The sequence below is a fragment of the Rousettus aegyptiacus genome, unplaced genomic scaffold, assembly GCF_014176215.1.
Source record: "Rousettus aegyptiacus isolate mRouAeg1 unplaced genomic scaffold, mRouAeg1.p scaffold_m13_p_12, whole genome shotgun sequence".
Taxonomy (NCBI): Eukaryota; Metazoa; Chordata; class Mammalia; order Chiroptera; family Pteropodidae; genus Rousettus; species Rousettus aegyptiacus.
The window spans coordinates 53246227-53266631 of NW_023416287.1; the positions used below are offsets into that span (position 1 = coordinate 53246227).

At 37.1% G+C, this 20405-nt stretch overlaps 1 protein-coding gene across 2 annotated transcripts; it reads right to left on the reverse strand.

The window, feature by feature from the left end:
• Positions 1-1283: 1283 nt before the first annotated feature.
• On the reverse strand, positions 1284-10169 carry LOC107516865 (myosin regulatory light polypeptide 9). 2 transcript variants are annotated; one of them, XM_016157040.2, is made up of 4 exons: positions 10032-10169; positions 4859-5057; positions 4230-4391; positions 1284-1788 (listed from the first exon to the last, which is right to left on the reverse strand). In XM_016157040.2, the coding sequence occupies exons 2-4, from the start codon at positions 5040-5042 to the stop codon at positions 1616-1618; spliced, it is 519 nt and encodes a 172-aa protein (XP_016012526.1). In that variant the 5' UTR covers positions 5043-5057; positions 10032-10169; the 3' UTR covers positions 1284-1615. The 2 variants fall into 2 exon arrangements, with proteins under 2 accessions (XP_016012526.1, XP_016012525.1); XM_016157039.2 differs by lacking the exon at positions 10032-10169 and adding an exon at positions 6120-6216.
• Between the last annotated feature and the right edge of the window lie 10236 nt (positions 10170-20405).

The following is a 20405-nucleotide window of genomic DNA, read 5'->3' on the forward strand; positions in this document are numbered from 1 at the left end:
TCTATTACCATCCCATAGACCTTCACTCTGGCTACCTTAAGATCATAGCTGAGACACCCTAAATGTACTTTGATCTCCATATTTGTTTCTAGAACTGTTCTTCAATAGTCACTAACTAGAAATCTGTTAAAGCACCATGGCTATAGCCTGGAATAAGTACTTTGCTTAAAACACCGAATGAAATTCAGGAATACATAAAGAGTTATGGCAGGTACTAAGATTCTAAATTTGAAGGGAGCAAGAGCAGTCTTGGTACTGGTCCTTCTCCTTTTCTAAAGAGGTGGCTTCACAAGGTTTAAGAATCTAGCTCACATATCCTGTTGATTGCAAAGTTCTACTGCCCTGAAGGCAATTCAGTAATTTGCTTATTGAACCAAGTAATGATTTTGTCCAAGGATAGTCTTGTTAATAGCATAAAATGTAGTCATTAGAGTAATTGCCAATTACTCATCTTTATAGGCTAATTGTCAATTTTCCCTCAATGTTTCGACTTTTCAACAACTATGAATTTTTAAGAGTGAGATTTTTGAAGCCCAAACTGAATGAATCTCAACCGCTTCCTGATTAACTCTGAAACAGTCCTGCATTTCTGGAAACAGCAGAAACTATTTTTAAGATTGAAATAATGATCTCACTTTCCCAGGCATGTAGCTTCAGCTGTTTTGATTGTGGGCAAGTCAGGAATGACCAAAATTCATACATGGACTCATGGAGAATTTCTACTAAACAAACATGGTATTTCAATAGGGATTGCTGTGTTAAAAAAAAATAAAAGCTTTATATAATAAAAACTACTGTATTTCCAACACTGAAATACAAAAAAACCTGTCTTTTTGGTAGAAGCATTCCACAGAACCTTTGGGTCTAAATAAAATAGGTTTAAAAATGAGGACAAATTAAAATTATACTCAGTGGCCTGATCTAATTTAAATGACAAAGTACTGGACAAAAGCTTAGTACAGATAAAGAGAGATGCTGGCAGATATGTTAAATTTAAGGATTTAAAGCCCCTGAAGCTATCATATATATGCAAATTCTATAGGAGTTTATTTTTAAAATCAGAAGACAGTATAGGAAATTTGATTAATGCAGTTAAAACTGGATTTCTTCGGGAGGGGAAGGACTGAATAGAAGGAATAGGATCGTTAGGAAAAATGGGAGGAAGAAGGGAGAGGTCTAACAACCATACCATTTTCTAGGATTTGCTTCATTTACCTTTCTTTGGAAGATATGACTAAAACTAATAAAAGGCAATTTGGGTAAATAAAGACATTTTAAACAAGTAAGGTTTTATCATAAAGTTTAATTTTGGTTCAGAAAAAATTGAGCGAATAACTTTCTCTGAAAAAATATATTGACTCTGTGCAGACTGCAGTTATTTTTTGGGGGGGCGGGGGGACTGGTAAGTTAAATTACCCTATTTTCTATTCTGAAAATGACAAAAAGTCCCATTTCCAGTCTGATTATAGAGATGCATGTGCCGAAATGGCTGAGAATAAATACAACAAGAAAGGCAAAAGCTGTAAGGCTAGGGCATGCTACAGGCTCTAAGAGAAAGTCTCAGAAATACCCAAAGTGGCGACAAGTAATGTTTGGCTGGAATTTGGAGTTCTTTTCAGTCATCTTTGTCTTTTGCTCCATGTTTAAGGATGCGCGTGAACTCAATATAATTGAAATTTCCCTTTTTGTCAATAGGTGCTTCTCTGTACAGCTCATCCACTTCCTCATCTGTAAACCGATCTCCCATTGTCGTCAGCAGCTCTCTCAGGTAATCTTCCTGAATGGTGCCTAAAGAATAAAGGACTGCGGTTCAGAATACATACTACTCTCAGGATTAATTATGAGGAGGATCTATACTTGACTAAGCACACTCTATATGTTAAGAACTGCAAATATGCAAATACATTAAATATTGGCTCTTCACATGCTTAAGCCAGCCTCAGAAGACAGTTGCCTAGAAAATACCTAGTTGCTTAGAAGCATTAACCAGCTCTGTTTTATCAATCTTTCCACATCCATCTCCTGATCTCTTCATAATAGGGACTAAACCTATGCCTAAATGAAAGCAAGAAAGTATGATTAAGAAATCTTAAGCCGCATAGTTCCTTAGAGAAGCATGAATGGTCACACTTATTCTATAAGCAAATAACACTAAAGTCAATACCACGTCATAAAAATCTATAAAGTGCTTCAGTGAAAAGAATACTGGAGTCTTGAGGTCCACTTTCTGTGTTATTTCAGGCATTTTACAAATCTAATTTAGAATAACGAAAATGGCCAGGCCCAGAGTGTGCAAAAACACTGAGTAAATATTTGAGCATTAACTATATCAGAGTCACTGGGCAAGGTACTGGAGATGTGGCGCTGTAAGCCAAAAGGTGTGCTTTCTACTCTTGAATTGTGAAAGCAGGGTTCTCATAAAACCTGACAGCACATCAGAATCAAAATCATGCAGGTAGCTTAAAAAAAAAGAAGGTCCAGCTGCTACCTTTATTAACTGGCATTGATATTTTCAAAAGGTTCGCCTAGTAATTCACGTGTACAATCATGATTGAGAACCAAAGGTGATAAATGATAATTCAAGCACAGAGATTTTGAAATTCATAACAAAAAGAAAAACTGACAACTTCCTTGTATGTAAAATTAAGCTAAAACATCGATAACATATTTCCTATAAAACAAATTGCAACCACATAAGAATCTCTACATTTATGGATTTTTCTTCCGGATTCAATCCTAGAATTAAAAGAGAAAAAAAAAGATGTTCCTCAAAACTTAAGACTTTTAGCTTATAGAAATAATCATCTACAGCCAAGTCATTCAACTATCACATAAACTAATCATCGACTATGTGCAAGGGAGTGTGGTATGTGCTAGAAGGGGTTACTATGATGGGAACACAATGCTGTTGAAGAAACGGCCATTACTTAGGAAAAGGGAGAGACTGTGATGATTGGAAATAAGTACACAACCAAAATAGAAGTTCAGACAGAGTATGTGCCAAGATAAATAAAATTGGAGGTGGAAAGAAGGGAGAGGCTCTAAGTTTTCCTGGGGGCATGAGAAAATAGTATTTAAATGTAGGCAAGGCTCTATAAAAGATATGACCATTGAGAGAAGTTTGAAGAATGGTTTTATTACTCTGTATTAAAAAATAACATCTTCTCACAGTACAAAAAATTCAGTTAATACAAAGTGTCATTAGGTGAAAAAGTTTAAGTCTCCTCTGCCTGCCTCTCCCCGACCCCTTGCAGAAAACCAATTAAGAATTTCAATTTCAAGGAGAAGGTAGTATGATGAGGAAGATGAAGAGGCAGAAATGGTAGTAATAAATTAGGACAACAATGTAGAGGATTGGAAGGATGTTAGGAAGATAAGGATTGAGGGTGGTTGGTATACCTGAATAGGCCAAAAGAGGCAACATTTTGGGGAGCCCAAAAAGCCAAACTGGGGAGACTATGTTTCCATCACCAGACTACTGCTTGGACTATCCAAACTACTCCAAATAATGCGTAATCAATGAGTGTGCCTTCCTTCTCAAATAACTCACACATAGATGCCCCATTATCTTTTTTCTTATACATACTCTGCCAAAGGATCAGGCATTTATGTAGTTAACTTCTAGGGGTTTTTTGAGAGTTGACTCTATGCCAGGCAGTATGCTATTATCTCATTTCCTCATTTAATCCTCCTAACAACCCTATGAGGTAGGTAATTACATTTTGTCCATTTTCAAATAAAAACAAGAGGCTTAGATAAGTTATGTAACTTGTCTAAAATCACAAAACTATTATGCAAAATAGGAATATGAACAGGGAGTTTAATTCCAGAGCAATAGATTATATACCAGATTTAAATAATCTCAGAACTGAAAGATACCTGATAAACACAGGACTGTACTGGTGTCATGGCATGTAACACAATTTACATTTTATCCAAGATTGCTCTGGTTATTCATTCAACACGTATTTACTAAGAGCCTAACCTCTGTGGAGTTATTCTGATAAAGGAGTAACATAAGTTAACTAATTGAGTTTCAAATACACTTACTAAATTGTAAATCGAATATTGAAGGGCAGAGGCAGGAAAGTGACTGATGCCACAGAAGAAGCCTGTCCAAAAAAACCCCAAAACAGGTATGGCATAAGCCTGAGGATATTATGTCATCATTTTCAAGCTATTATATATTTTAGTTACCATAACTAAAAATTAAATCACTTGGTAATTACCAGTTGCTTCTTCATCAAAGCAAGCAAAAGCATTTCTGATGACATCTTCTGGATCAGTACCATTTAACTTTTCACCAAACATCGTGAGGAACATGGTGAAATTTATGGGACCTGGAGCCTCATTCATCATGGCATCTAGATACTCATCAGTTGGGTTTTTCCCTAAACAAAAAAATAAGGGTCATAATTTTAATTATATTGCAAAATGCATCAACTATACATCATAGTAAACATTTTGACAAGAAAATCATTTATACAAGCTTGCTGTCTACATTCATGATAGCAAAACTACTTGGAAAAAATCTTCTCAATGATTAGGGCCTGTATTAAGAATCGACACTGTATGCTATTCCACTGGGATGTCAAAAGGAATAATACCACTCTCATAACCAACATCAGTGTTTACCACACACACACACACACACACACACACACGCATGCGCGCACCAGAAATCTGCAGATAGTCCAAGGACCACACACTTTGGGAGACACTGCCCTAGACTCTGAATCTTACTTAGTAAACTAAAACATCATTAGATTGGCTTCACAGAGCTTTAAGCCTTCAGAAATAAATATAAACACTGTTACAAAAATTCTATCTAATATATTAATATTAAACTGATTATTACCAAGGGATGCAAGCATATCATGTAAATCCTCCTTGTCAATAAAGCCGTCTCTGTTCTGATCAATCATGTTGAAGGCCTCTTTGAACTCCTGAATCTGTGACTGGTCAAACATGGCGAACACATTGGATGTTGCGCGCTGGGGGCGCTTCTTGGTGGTCTTGGTCTTTGCCCTTTTGCTCGACATGGTGGCAGTGAGATCCTAATTAGGGAGGGAGACACAAGACAAAGATAACAAAAAGTAAATTGAACCAACCTTCCTGGTAAGTTTGAGCTACTTAAGAGATTTGTCTAAAAATTATTAGCAGGATAGTATCACTTGGCAAAAAAAAAAAAAAATCTCTCAACTAATACCATTACTCAAAGAACCAAACTACGTAAGACAAAAACTGAACTCATGTTTTACGTTCACGCATCTTCAGGAGTTGTGATGTTTAATCAACAGTCCATCAATAACTTTGAATTCTAAACTGCAACCAACATTACTTGCATTATCAACAAAATTGCATGTCCCCAGGACTGCTGTATAGCTAAACCAAACCTACTGGTTTAGTAGCAATGCAGAAACAAGAAACCAAATAACATAGGTAACCTGGAGAAACAGTACCAGTTCTATACTTCAGTGCTATTGGAATACTGAAGTTATACTAATTAATCTTCAACAGGTCTACCCTTCTGCAGCTAGCCTAAACTAGCTGTCATATGTTCCATTTTTAAAAAGCGGACAGAAAATAGGAAAGAGAACTAACTGAAGGAACAGGTCTTTATCTCCTAATCCTTACTGCCAAATATCATTCTTTCACTTGCAATTAACATTTCTTATTGTGCCCTCATTTCTGGAATCAAAGTAGTTCAAGATATCTGTTGAAAGGCTAACTGAAAAGTACAGAAAATTCTGAAGTTAATTCATCTTATAATTAAATTTTACTGGTATTTCACTCTATCCAAACCAATTTCTTACTCAGAGCTAAGCTAAATCACTTGAAGTGACTAAGTCCTCTAAACAAAAATCAGAGTACAATAGTTCTTAAAGCTAATTTAGATTTTTAAAATTTTTTAGAAAACATTTAAAGAGATATGGAAACTATCTTTGCTCTTTAATAATCTAAATTTATTCCTGTGAAATTTAAGTTAAAAATAAAAAAAAAGTCTAGTACCTAAAATGGTAAAGCAATTTCCCTTTCAAAATTCAACCTTTAGAAGACTATAATATTTTGTTCAGAGTTAAAAATCCCAGTCATCAGATAATAAAATTTTACTGTACCATTCTTCAGAGCTGAGGTGGCTATGGTAGTCTGCGAAACCTCTAACCAGCAAGACCAAAACACTGTACTGAGTTATATCCTTCCAAGCAGGTCTAAAATAGGCACTATGGATTTCACCCTGTGACCAGGATAACAATTTTAAAGCTTACGTTCTGAAAACATTTAGCTATGATGTAGCAAAACACTATGCCCTTGTTCTAAAAATACATCTGTGGACTGCAAAGAATGAAGCACTACCTAGATCTTAGCACTGCAAAGTGACCTTAGAATACAATGCTTTGATGTTTTAAAAGTTCATATATTCTTTCCTTCATTATACCATATCACCTAGACTATATTCAATTATGGAAATTATAAAGTTTAGAAATTAGAAAAGCTCTGCCTTATTTTTTATTTTTTAAAGCTAAATCTGTTCTTAGATTTTAGTAGGAAATAACATGGAGTCACAAATTCCCAATATAGCATTTTCCGGCAATACACCAGAATATGTTGTTGGTAAGATATACCTTAAATGACACAGAAGTTATGGCATATACTCCTTCCTCATTTCCAAGTTTCCTTTAATTACCTGTTAGGAGACTGCCCTTCATAATTTATCTAAACCATTCATGAATGCCTATCTTCATTCTGTAACACCTTATAGGGAGAGTAGATCCCATTATTAGCTAAACTACATAAAAGTATAATTTCCCTCTCTATTCTAAATGTAGTTTTAAAAACTATAAGGAATTATGGAGTTTATTTCCCCCCATCTTTTAAATGTACTGAAGGACTTGGAGTGAGTGGCTAAGACCTGATGACTAGCACATATTTACCATCCTGTATCTCTTTATTATTTTAGGCATGCCATGTCATTGCAAACCAAAGTATGTCTTTAAAAATAGTCTGTTTTGTATGACAACATTGTCTTCCCTTAAGGAGGTAGGAATGTCAGTTATTTTAAGAACAAAGAAACTGATGAAAATTATAAGTCAAATGGTTGACAACTGATTTTTTAATCTACAAAATTTCATATTAACTATATTTGGTAGGAGCCCTATAGATACCTTTTTAAAATGCTTAGTTTGGGTTATAAATATCAAATTCTGATGTATTTCCTATTAGCCTTTCTTTTAATCATGCATTCTTTAAATTTGTAAATGCATTATAAAAGTTTTTTAAAGTTAAGAATGTTTTGGGGGGGTCAGCACTGGTCTCATACAAACTTTTCTTTAGCTCATTTAATACTTAATCATCAACCTTTAATATGATTAGTTAATGACACTAATGTGCATCAAATGTCACTAGTGTTCAATACTATTTAAGAATTAAGAAACATTAGCCAAGTGTCCTATCTTCAAGGAGCTTAAAATGTAGTTGGGGAGGCAACTGTAAAGAAATGAGATGATTGGTTCAACTTATGAAATTAGTCACATAGTTTTCATTCCAGAAGTATGACTTGCAAGTTAAAACAATGTGTGACAATGAAAAATAACTCAAAGGTGGTTCATGATTATTGAATACTGTGAGTTCAGAGAAGATTTTTTTTCTCAAAGATTTAGAGAGGGGGTTTAAAAGAACTTGAAAAACCTTGTTCCATTTAGAAGATATAAAACATCCTTAGAATTAAAGAGATTCAGATGTTAGTCTTAATTCTAACAAATTAAGGTAGTTAAGTCTACCGAAAGAAAGTTGGTAGTGAAACATCCAGCAAGTTACTACCTGGGCCTTTACCTTTTCAAGGTTATATTCTGATCTGTTTATCTTCCACCAGAAACCTGGAGTAATTCAGGGCTAGGGAGTTCAGTTTCAGTCAGTTGTTCCAAAATAAGGAAAGTGTAGTTTATATTTTCCTACCTAAAAGCAGGGGTGGAATAAATACTGGCGGAGAGCCAAATCACAACAGTGCTGTGATCCCAAGGAGCAGGTCACTTATAACACTGTCATTATACTCCTTGCTATGACTCTAGTTTTCTGTCCGTTTTCACTTTCCTCAAACAATAAGGGCTTTAACTGTCTTGATATAACAAGACCTCAGCAAATATACAAATCTTATAGAAATTTAGATAACTAGGGTAAAATAAAATTGGAAAATATTTCATACATCGACAGAAGTATTCTGTATTTAGGATAGGAAGATTGCTATGTAGGCACCTGAGGATTTCAAAGTTATGAGAATCCTCACTCATTCTAAATTAGAGTTTAGAGTCTATTTTTCTAGCATTTAATGAAAGATATTTGGTGTGAAGGAATATGTGCTGTATGAAACTTAAAAGCAGGGGACTTGCAGAGCAGGCTTCTATGAAATATATAAAGGATTTAAGATGCATGAGAAAGTGAATGAAATAATCAATGGTGGTCAAGGAGATTGAGTTTAGAGATCTAAAGAAATATCTTATTTTAAATCAATGGAGGGGAGTGTTGGTGACAATGAATTTGTGGTTTTATTTTTATTTTTTTAGATTGATTAAATAGGAAGAGAATCATTTAGGGTTATGACAAAAGGAGATACACATGTAAGGAAGATGTTAGTCTTGATTAAGTGATAGGAGAAATAACAAAGAAAATTCCTCAAAGGGGATTTCCCCTACACTAAGAGCAACCAGAGGATTTTTCAGAATCTCTAGATACTATGGTTTCATTTATAAAATGGGATTAACCTATACTACTATAACATTAGATAACTCTAGAATCCTAGAGTATATCACTTATAAAATGTTTACCAATATAAAATAATCTAGAAACTACAGAACTAACACTTAAATTGACAGTATTCCAGGAAATATGATACATTCTTTTAAGGAAAATCTTCCATTTTGGAAAACACTTCCTACTATTTGGTCGGCCTGCCAAATCCAGATCAAATATGTCTCATTTATTTAATCAATGCGTTTTGAAGTTAAATATATGTAATTTGGGGTGCCAACCAGGTTTCTAAAAGTACGTTTTCAGGTTAGTGTTTCCGTTCCAACTAAACTAAGTTTTCAATTCCTATGCAAACTTCCGGTTGAAGGTAGGATCAGTTCTCTTACGACTGCCACACCCAAAAAGTTCTTAGCATTTGACAAACTCAATTAGTTGTTAGGGTTCACTGCCAGTAAAGCCTCATTTAAGAAAATAAAAGCTTTTCTGATTAAGTTATAGCAAAGCCTTCCAGAAAAATGAAACAAATGGTAGTAATTTTAAGAAATATCTCCTTTACTTTTGGATATAAATTTTTCGCACTTAAGTTAAAAAATCTCCACTGAACGCCTATTTGTTCCAAAGTTGTGTAAAGAACTGATGTTTTCATATGTGTACTCAGCTACTTTAAAAGTTAACACTGGCAAATTGACTTAATTCAAAGTCTCCACCCAAAAGAAACACGGTGTTGTATTATGAAGTTTTTCTCAAGCAACAAACTAAATCCCAAACCCCTTTGTCCAAATACCACTTTTTAAAAAAAGTTCTAATTACGGAAGTGGACACTGAGCTGAGGAAGTTGCTAATTTTAATTGCTTATCCCTACTAAAGGTAGCCACACAGCTGCAACAGCTGCAGCAGTGGGGTGGAGAAGATACTCGGCTACGGTTTTTGCGCGAACTCTCTTGATTCGGGCAAGTTCACGTTAGAAACTAAACATAGTCCCGCAGTCAGCGCTGCGGGGCTCAGGTTTCGCAGTCCAGGCTATCGCCCAAGTTCGCGGCGCCAGCAAGCTAAGCCACACTTCCCAAGCTCCAAGTTGGGCAAAAGAGCTAAGTTCGCGTCTGGGCCACTTCCGGCTACGGCCTTCGATCCCGGAGCGGGCTCTTGGGCTCGAAATAGGGGAACCGGCTACTGCACCTGCCCAGGTGCGCTCCGGGTTCCTGGGAACCCGCCGCTACCCTCCCAGCCGCCCCGCAGAAACAGGCCCACGGGACAACCTCACGCGCCCGACCGCGAGCACCACTCACCTTGCACAGCCGCGAGAATCCGAGCACTTCAGTAAACTCACCGCCCGCTGCCGCTATCACCACCCTACTACACCCAGAGCTGCTAAAAACCAACACTTCCGGCCTCCGCTTAGCAAACCGGAAGGAAGTCTAGTCACCACTCTCCGCCAACAGTGGGCCCAACTTAATGCAAAAGCAACGGGGATGTGCTCAAAAGGTGTGACAGTGTGCTCAAATGGCGCAATTGTGACTGAGTGCACGGGAAGAAATATAAAGCGACGACTCAGAACATATGATAATGTGTGTAGTTCCTTGGGTCTTATGTCTGAGTTTCCGTGTTTCTCCCCCCCTTTCCTGTGAGCAGATAGTTGAGTCTGTCTTGTGGGTTTGCCTCCCCGCGCATTCCAGGGCACGGCCAGAGGCGGGGCTCGTCAGTCCAAGTCCTTGTAAGGGAAATCGTCTAGAGAACTGCTCAGCCCACCGGACTGGCTTCCGCCCCGCCCGCGAGCGGCGCCGGGTCTTGCCGCCCGGAGGGCCTGCGCCTGCGCGTGCCGTTCTTCTCTGAGACCGAGACTCTTTCCCGGCTTGTGGGTCCCCGAGCAGCGCGCGAAACCTACTAGGAGGGCTTTGTGCTAGCGATTTGTGATCTGTGTATTGTGTTATTTTAGTCTCACCCTTTCCACACGGGACCAAATTTTGTGAAATCTCAGGGATCCTCAGCCAAGCGGCCACTATCGTTTTGGCTCGGACTGATTTCATAAGGTCACAAGTGGATGAAGACTTCCTCCCTCGTTAAAAATGTTGGCTACTTTTTTTTCCCCCCGCCAGAAGAGCCCATTTGACCGCGGTAGACAAAGAGAACCTGACTGGATCGGACCAGGAAGACAGGTGACCAGCAACAAAGTTTACTGAGTCTCGACCCCACCTCTCACTATGATGCAGAATTTTGGCTTGTTGAAAATAGGAATAAAAAGTTAGGCCTATTTTTTCTCCGTTCCTTGCTTGATAATGCATCTTGTTAAAGTAAAAGAGAAAGCCCTCCCAGATCCTTTTTCTCTCTAGTCTGGTGAGGAAGACTATGGTGCTGGTCACCTCATCTCTGTAACCTCATCCACGAAAGAAGTGAATGGGCTCCTATAATACTCAGATCATCATAGCACTAAGGTTCAGTGCCTAGTTTGGCTCCTGTGCCAGAACAGTTCAAAAGTTTGGGTTTGTCCTATGGACCTCCCCATAAAAGACGCTCTTGCTTGAATTACCCTGCTGAAAAGAAAGGTAAAAGCTACAGAATAATAAAACCTAAATATTAAGTTACACCTTCAAGGAACATTTCACCTATTAATAATATATTTCAAAGTTAACTTAGAGGTAAACTCACTGCAAAATAACTGCCCCAACTCTGTAGTGACTGAAACAAAGATGGTTAATTTCCTAAACAGCCTTGATAGTAAGAATCAGTTGGAGTACTGATTAAAAATACAAATTATTCAACCCACTGAATCAGAATCTTCTAGAGCAGGTAAGAGGAAGACATCAATTTAACAGGGGTCCTACATGACTCTTATGAAAGATGGGGACACAGAGCTAAATAGCTTAGGGCCTAAGGTCTAGGCAGTGACAACTCAAACTCCAGATGGCTGGTGGGAGACTACCATCTGTTCTTGGAGTTTGGCTTGAGCAGCAGTGCAAGTACCCTACAGATGGAGCACCCTGCAGTGCACATACACCTCCACTGAGTGGTGGCCTGTCACCACAGAGAGCTCAAGTCTTCCACTACTTTCCCGTGATAACAAAATGGATAATTTAGTTTTCCCTTCAACTCAAAAGAGAGCAGCAACCTTTTTTGCTTATGTAGTGTCAGAGAATTGCCTTCTTTCCTTCCACTCAGTGAACGTGTTAACAGTGCCTGCATTGCCAAGCACTACGGTGGGTGTTGAGGTTCGTGCTTTTTGAAATAGAACATCATTGCTATCTCTGGGATTTGGGGAGGGAGTAGATAGGATCACAGAGGAACAGGGATGCCAGGGAATAATTGTGGAACAGTACAATTATGTAATGTCTATGGAAGGAGCACAGAGGAGGAAATAAACCTGTCTGGAGACTTGTGGAAGGTGTTCCCCAGAGAACAATTGCAAAACTGATCCTAGAAGTCAGTAAGGAAAGAGGAGAGAGTCCAGGCAAAGGGAGCAGCATGCTTGTTTGTCTAGAAGTGATCAGAAGGCAGATAATATTTTTAAATACCCCCAAATAAAATGAATACCCAAAACAAAAATTATGGTGTAGGTTTACTTCAACAAATTCTTTAGTTTACTCATATGAAAAAGGGCCTAATGATAATACTTGCTTTATTCAGTCATTGTGAGGATTAAGTGAGATAATCCATGTAAATTTCTTAGTGAGAAATCATCTTTGGTTGTGTTAAGATACTGAATTTTGAAATTTGTAGAGCACTAAGCCTACCCTAACTAATACACCAATGCTTTGTCTGTTCTACTAGAGGAAACAAGCTGAATGGTCACACTTTACATTAATGACCACAGACCTCACAGGTCTTTGGTGCTACCTTAATGCTCATCTTAGTGTTGGTTTTATAATTTCTGTCTTTTCACACCTCCCACACCTTCTCCCTTGTCCTTGTTCTCACTCTGACCTTGCTTCTAAGTCACTGAGAAAAAAATGATTCCCACAATCTCCCACCACATCTGGGTAGATTTGTCTCCCTCCTCTCCTGTTAAATAGAGAGGAAACTTCCTTGTTCCTATGGAAAGCCAGTTCCTTCATTTCTCTCATGTCACTCCAATGCATCATCAAGTTCTCTATCTCTGTCTCTCAGATTATTCCCATTAACAAGTATGCTATAATGTGTTTCATATCTGGCAGGCAGAATTATGACTCTCCAGAGATGTCCATCTCCTAATCTCCAGAACCTGTGAATATGTTAGGTTATATAGCAAAGAGGAATTAAGATGGTTAATGAGCTGATCTTTAGATAGGTAGATTATCCTATGTTACCCCAGTGGGCCTAAAGTAATCACAAGGAGCCTTAAAAGTAGAAGAGGGAAGTAGGATAAGACAGAGGGATATGACTGGAAGAACCGTCAGAGCGATACAATGTTGCTGGCTTTAAAGATGGAGGAAGGGGACCCAAGAAATGTAGGTGACATCCAGAAGCTGGAAAAAGCAAGAAATGGATTCTTACCTAGAGCCTCTAGAAAGGAACACAGTCTTGCTGACACCTTGATTTTTTTTTGCCCAGTGAAACCCAAGTTGGACTTCTGCCAAGTCGTAAGATAAAATTAAGTTGTATTATTTCAAGCCATTAAATTTGTGGTAATTTGTTATAGCATCAATAGAAAACTAATATAGACAAAAACAACAACTAAAAAGCCCTCTTCCTAATGCACTTTCTTCCTCCAGCTTTTGCCCTATTTCTTTGTTCCCCTTAATAACATTCCTCAAAGGGGTCACCTATACTCACATTCTCTCTTAAACCCTCTACAGGAAGTTCCTCACCTCTCAACTACTTCACCAAAAAAAGTGGGCTTATCAAAATCATCAATGACTTCCATCTATGTCATGATGGCCAATTCTCAGTCCTTAAACAGTTTTGACAAGGTAATCACTTCTTCACCTTGGAAACACTTTCTTGTCTTGCATCTGTACTCTCCTGGTTTTCCCCCTTCCTTTGGGCTACTCTTCAGTCTCATTTTCCAGTTCCCCAATCCCTCAGTGTAGCTGAGGACTCAGTGCTTGGCTCTCTTTTCTGTCAACACTTCTTCCCTAGCTGATCTCATCCACTCTGGTAGCTTTAAATGCTACTTAGACAGCAATTGCTCCCAAGTATGTATGTCTTGGCCAAGACCTCTGCCTGTACTTCAGACTTATTTATCTAAATATTCACTTGACATCTCCATGGGGAGGACTACTAGGCATCTCGTTCCTCATATTCCAAAACAAATCTCCTAATCTTACCTCTAAAAACTTCTCTTCCTGCTGTCTTCTCCTTCTAGAGTAATAACAATTCCATAGTTTAAGTCGCTCGGCCAACCTTTGACTCATCTTTGCCATTTCTTTGTCTTTCATGACCTTCATCTAACCTTTCAGTATCTTCAGAGTCTACAACAATAATTAGTACAAACCTATTTTTTAAGTCCTTCAAAATATACCAGAATATGACTATGTCTCACCACCTCTACTGTTACTATCCTAGTGCAAGGTATCCTCTCTCAAGCCTTCTAGCTGGTCTTCTTACTTCCCCTACATTATACTTCCACACAGCCACAGAGTGATCCTTTCAAATAATAAATTAGATCATGTCATTGTTTTTTTTGGCATCCTCCAAATCTTACCTTATTCAGAATGAAAGCCAAATGCTTTACAATGGCCTATGAGGCCCGAAGAGATCAGATTTGGGTAATTTCTCTGACTTCATCGCCTGCTATCTGTCCTTCCCAATTGCTTAGCCATATTAATTTTACTGTTTCTTGAAGAAGTCAGATATTTTTCCACTTCAAAACCTTTGCATTTAATGTTCTTCTGATTTGAAAGATCTTAATTCTATTATTTTCATTTCTTTCTCCCTCAGCTCTTTTCAAGTCTTTATTCAAATATCACCATTGTGGTAACACCTCCTCTATCATCATTCATCTTCCACCTTCAGCATTCTCCTTCCTTGCTTTATTTTTTCCATTGCAAAAAAATATATATTAAATAAGTAAAGTATATACTAACACACCATATACTTTTCTTATTTATTTTGTTTACTGCCCATATCCCTCACCAAGTTCCATGAACAGGGTTTTTTGGGCTGCTTTTTTACTAAGGTCTTCTCAAGGCCCAGAACAGTAATTGTCACATTATAGGCACTCAATAAATAAAAATACATATTAAATACATGAAAAGCTGGAAAACAGAGTATGAGAGGAAAACGGTAAAAATGTGAGGCCAAAGGAGTAAACAGAGACCATACCCTGAATGGCCTCTAAGCTATGTTTCTGAAGGTCAAAGAGAGCCCACTGATCTGTCTTGAGTAGAGAATGAATATGATCAGAATTGTATTATTTTAAAATCACTCTGATAGTACAGAAGATTAGCAATAAGTAACCTGGGAGAAGAAGGAATCAGGATATCTGACAGATAGTAATGCCAATCACTGAAATAAATAACATGGGAAGAGATGGTTTGGAGTGTGGGTATAGTGATGGTAGGAAATCACAGTTTTGGACATTTTGGACATTTTGAGGTATAGTGGATAAGGAAAAAGTACTGAAGCATTCATCAAAACATAGGACAAAGAGACAAAAAGATAAAAGTATAAAAGAGCTGTCAAAAATCATGGAGGATGAACTGAAATAATCCATTGTATGTTTAATAGGAAATCCAGAACAAGATGAAAATTGGAATGGAAAACCATATTAAAAAAGGTAATGATAGAGTTTTCCAAAATTGAAAGAGAGTCAAAAAATCTTCATTCAGGTTGAAAGTGAACTCTGATGATGAAGCAGGAAAAAATAAAAATAAATATATACCAAGTCACGTCACAGTGAAACTTTAGAACATCAAGGGTAAATGGAAAATAGTAAAAACTTCTGGAGAGAAATGACAGATTGAACAATAATTAGGCCAGCAGTATGCTTTTCTCCAGCAACAATTAATACATGCTGAAGGTAGAGCAGTAATGTCTTCAAAGTGCTATGAGAAGCACCACCCACTCCACAGACAATGTGTGTGTGCAATTCACGCACAAAATCCTGATGACTCTCTCCCAAGAATTCTGGATGCTGGTCTTTCTAGCATTTCTTAGGTCTAGAGATTGATCTCCTTGCCTCTTATAATTCCTGAGGTGGATCATTAACTAGAGATCACAAAATTGATTTCACATGTCTTGAATTGATTTAGGATGTTCTGAATAGATGTTCTGACAACTGATGCGTTCAGCCTTTAAGACATCTGCCAAATTTTGGAATAACATGAATCTCATGTTTAATACCCTATTGCACTGAAAAATATTAAATCAGTTTTATCTGTTCTCTACTTTCTAATGTATGTTTGACTTGCTTTCCAACTAGCTTGTAAATATATCCTATATTACTTTTACACTAAATATAAATTTTACAGTGTACATTTTTAACAATAATAATAAAATAATGAATTATTATTATTATTATTTATGGAGTCAAGTACTCTGCTAAGTGATTTATAAGCAGTACCTCTCAGTCATTGCCCTGCAAGTTAGTTACTGTCACCTCCATTTTACAGATGAGGAACTTGAAGCTAAGAGATGTTAATAACATGCTCAAGGTTGTATTTTAGGGGAAAAAAAGGCAGGAATCTGACACAGGTCTGTATGACTCCAAAGCCTCTATACTATATTGATTTGTAATGCATGCTAATTTTTTATAAGAATGACTGTGTTAATAATTTGGAGTGGGAATATTTACCAAAAACATTGACTTATCTCTTTGTCCTTCCAAGGAAAAGAAACACATTTTCCAATAAGATTTAATTCCACTGAGATTTGTGCTTTGGGAAAAATATCTGCTTTGCCACCCACCTGTAAATTTGATTCTGAGTTCTTCTTTCTCCTGGAGAAATAATGGTAAATGAAAGTAACTTACATGGGCAGTTTCTGTTTCATATAACTTATCAACATTTAATAGAGAACTCCTTTTTTTGTATTGCTCTGTGGAATGCTGATTCAGTAAAGCATTAAAGCACTGGTCTGACGGCACTACCCAGTAATCCTTGAAAGGTCGAAGAGCCAGAGGTTACGTGTGAAGCGACTTTACCAGGGTCAGTATTCTCCACTGTCTTATTTCACACTACACAATTTATTCCTTGCTTCAGGAAAAAGAATCATGATCATAAAGATAGACATAATTCCCAAGCAGTCCCAGTACCTGGCACAGTGCCAGACATGTCATGTGTGCACAATAAAACTTAAGTTAAAACTGTAAACTTTATTTAAGAACTTTGGGGCACAGGTAGTAGGAAAAGGGAGATTTAGGAAGTGGTTAAGTGAGGAAAGTAGTCCTATTGAAACTCAACCAGATGAATGTTGTCAAACTAATGTATAGTCTGCTAGGTCCAGAATGAAAATCTTCTTGGTACATAAGTAGTTGAGGTGACCAGATTAGCCATAGACAGGTTAGATCTCATTTGGATAGGTAAGCTCGATAAAATTATTGCCCAAAGCAGAGGAGAACAATGAATAAAATATTTTATATTACTATATTTTTATAGTAATTCTTTCTAGTTAAACTCTTTTTATATAAAATGCCTTAGGTGTTAATTAAAATAGCATGTAATAGTTACATGAAATTTATGTAATTATGTAAGTAAGAATGGCATGTGCATGTGTAAAGTATCATTAGTATCCTTGCCTAATGTAAAGTCCTTTACATGACTTTAAAACAAATATTACAAAAGAACAAAATTTCAAACCTGCAAACCAGATTCTATTAGGTTTAAAAATAGAAAACTTGGTCAACGAAAGAAAAATATTAACACAAATAGATTCAAAACTATAGGGCTTGACACATGACGTTCCAAGTGTGATAAACAATGGTGAAATAAATAGTTATTTATGAAATGCAGTTGAAAATAGAATATTGAAACTGAGAAAAATAAACTTAGATTAAGCTCTCATAGCATATGCCACAATAAATTACAGGCGAGTATTGTAATTAAGTATAAAACATAAAGCATAATAAGTTGAATAAAATAGAATTGCATAAGTATCTGTATAAGTTGGAAAGGAGAATATAAGTTTTAAAAATGGTTTTAACTAAGGTATCATTGGCATGTAGTAAACTCTACATATTTAAAGCATAAAACGCGGTTAGTTTTGACACTTGTATACACTTGTGAAACCATCACCACAATCAAGATACAGAACATACTCATGACCCCCAAGGTTTCCTCACTTCCTTTTATAATCCATCCCTCTCAACTCCCACTTGTCCCCTCCCTCATCCCTAGGCAACCGCTAATCTTTTATACCACTATAGTTCTCATGAATATAAGTTTTTGGTGAAAGTGTTACTGATTATAAGGTTTATGACTCCACTCTTATATAAGTCAAAATGTAATGAAAAAAAGCAAGGAAAGAATTAAAACATTTTATAATAAATTTGATAGACAAATCTTAATAGCCAGAATATTTTAAAAATTTAATAAAAGTATTGTTTTATTTTGGCGTGTTTGATAGCAAAGGACAGAGACACAATCAAGTTAGCTCAAGAAAAAGAACGCATACTTTAGGTCAGGGGTTTCCAAACCCTGGGCCATGGACCAGTACCGGCCTATTAGGAACTGGGCCACACGGCAGAAGACGAGTGGTGAGCGAGCCAAGATCCATCTGTATTTGCAGCCGCTCCCCAGCACTAGCATCACCATCTCAGCTCCACCTCAGATAATCAGGCATTAGATTCTCATAGGACCACCGGTCTCTGGTGCCAAAAAGGTTATATACCAGTGTTTTAGGAATATACAGGACCTGGATCTAAATACAAGAGTTGCTGTAAACTAAAGTAGCTTGAGGAATTGAGTCTATTTTTTCTCTCATGGACCAAATGGATGTTCTCTAAGTGAACCTCTGCTTCTTTAAGCAGATCTACTTTGTTTTCTCTCTACCAACTATCTTTGCTAACCTTAGTTTCCGGTCTTTCATAATTTTAGCTGGCTAGGGCTTCTCCGACTCCAAAGATACCCATGGCATCTCTTGGTTCAGCCTTTTTGACATTTGCTCTTTCTATTAAGTGTATTGACATTCAATATTTCCAAATTTAAATTCTCAAAAGAGGAATATAATTGACTTGGCTCACTTTTTCACTTAGGCCATATGTCGAAGGTTGCTGGCAAAGATTTATGTCAGTTATTTTGGGGTCTGTGGTCAGAAAGCAGGAATCACATGATACAAAGCATCAGCAGGTGCTGTGAGCAGGGCAGGTATCAAGTGTGTTGCGGAGATGGTTAGGAAGAAGAGTCGGAGTCTGGAAATGCTTTTACTAACATGGATAAGGGAGAGAGAGGAGGATTGGCAATGCTAGTATTCCCCACCCCTGTCTCCATGGCTTTTTATTAAGTTCTACAATAATGCTGGCTTTGTAGTTAAGCAATTATCTAAGGTCAGTAGACATTAGCTGGATACAAACTAAGGTCAGTAGATATTAGCTGGATACAAACTACAGCTAGTTCCCAGATCCGGTCTCAAAGCCACCTCTGTGTTCTCAGCTATCTCCTCTTAAGTATCTTTTCTAGTTCTTGTCACTTGTTATCCTTGTCCCTAGAGCAAGACGTCCCAGAATAGGTCAGGCGTGTGCACCCTCCCTGCAATGCGTCCTTGTGTGCAAGTCCACATCTATTAGGTTAGGTGTGTGTGTCCTCCCTGCAATGTGTCCTTGTGTAAGTCCACATGTGCTTCTGATGACGGTGTTGCTCCAAGCACTAGGCATCCCACCAGAACTGCAGGCGTTTTCTCACAACAAAGTGCTTATCTGTCCAGTAAAGAAAATTGAGCTTTAGAGCCAAATAAAATCCCAGCTCTACTGTTTACTAGCTATGTGACTTTGGGTAACTTGCTTAACATTACTCTCTGAAAGTTAATTTTCTCATTTATAACCTGGAAATAATAACTGCCTTATAGGGTTTTTGTAAAAAATAAATATAATATAATGATATGTGTAAGGCACAATACGGTATCTAGCACACAGTAGACCTTAATTAATGGTAGTTCATTTATTTTATTAATTTTATTCTTATATTAACAAATTAATAATGATCTCAAAAAAAGTCTCCATGGTAAAAGTCAAAAGATAGCTCACATGAGAATGCATCTAAAAATAGACTTAGTGTGGTGATCAAATCATAAGGTATATAAATTTTGAATCACTATGTTGTACAGCTGAAACTAATATAATATTGTAATTCAACTATACTTAAAAAATAACAAAATAAAATAAAAATAAAAATTTGTTAAACTCATTAAAATAAATTAAATTATATATTCCAATGTTGATGGGGCAACGAAGAAAGAGTACATTCATATTTGGTGGATGGCATTATAGATGAGTCTAATTACTTCAAATGGCAGTCTCATAAAACATACCCTTCAATTCATAGTCCCTTTCAGGGAAAATACTTCTTAAGGAGGTATTTCTTAAGAGGCTTTCCTTTTAATTCAGAGGCGTTCATCATTTTAGAATTGAGACCTAAGAGATTATTTTCCCTCTTGGGCTGCACATTAGAATCTCTTAGTAGCTTTTAAAAATACTCATGTCCCATGCCCAGAGATTCTAAGTTAATTGTCCTGCACTATGGCTTAAGCCTGAGTATGGTTTGAAAGCTCCTCAGGTGCTTCTAATGTGTAGCTGGGATGGAGAACCACTCTTCCAC

What these genes read in the sequence shown, in the direction of transcription:
- LOC107516865 (XM_016157039.2), bottom strand. An exon ending in TGATATGCTTGCATCCCTTG is followed by an intron (nt 4,392 to 4,858) that starts GTAATAATCAGT and finishes TTTTTTGTTTAG; the next exon opens with GGAAAAACCCAACTGATGAG. An exon ending in CTTTGATGAAGAAGCAACTG is followed by an intron (nt 1,789 to 4,229) that starts GTAATTACCAAG and finishes TTTATTCTTTAG; the next exon opens with GCACCATTCAGGAAGATTAC.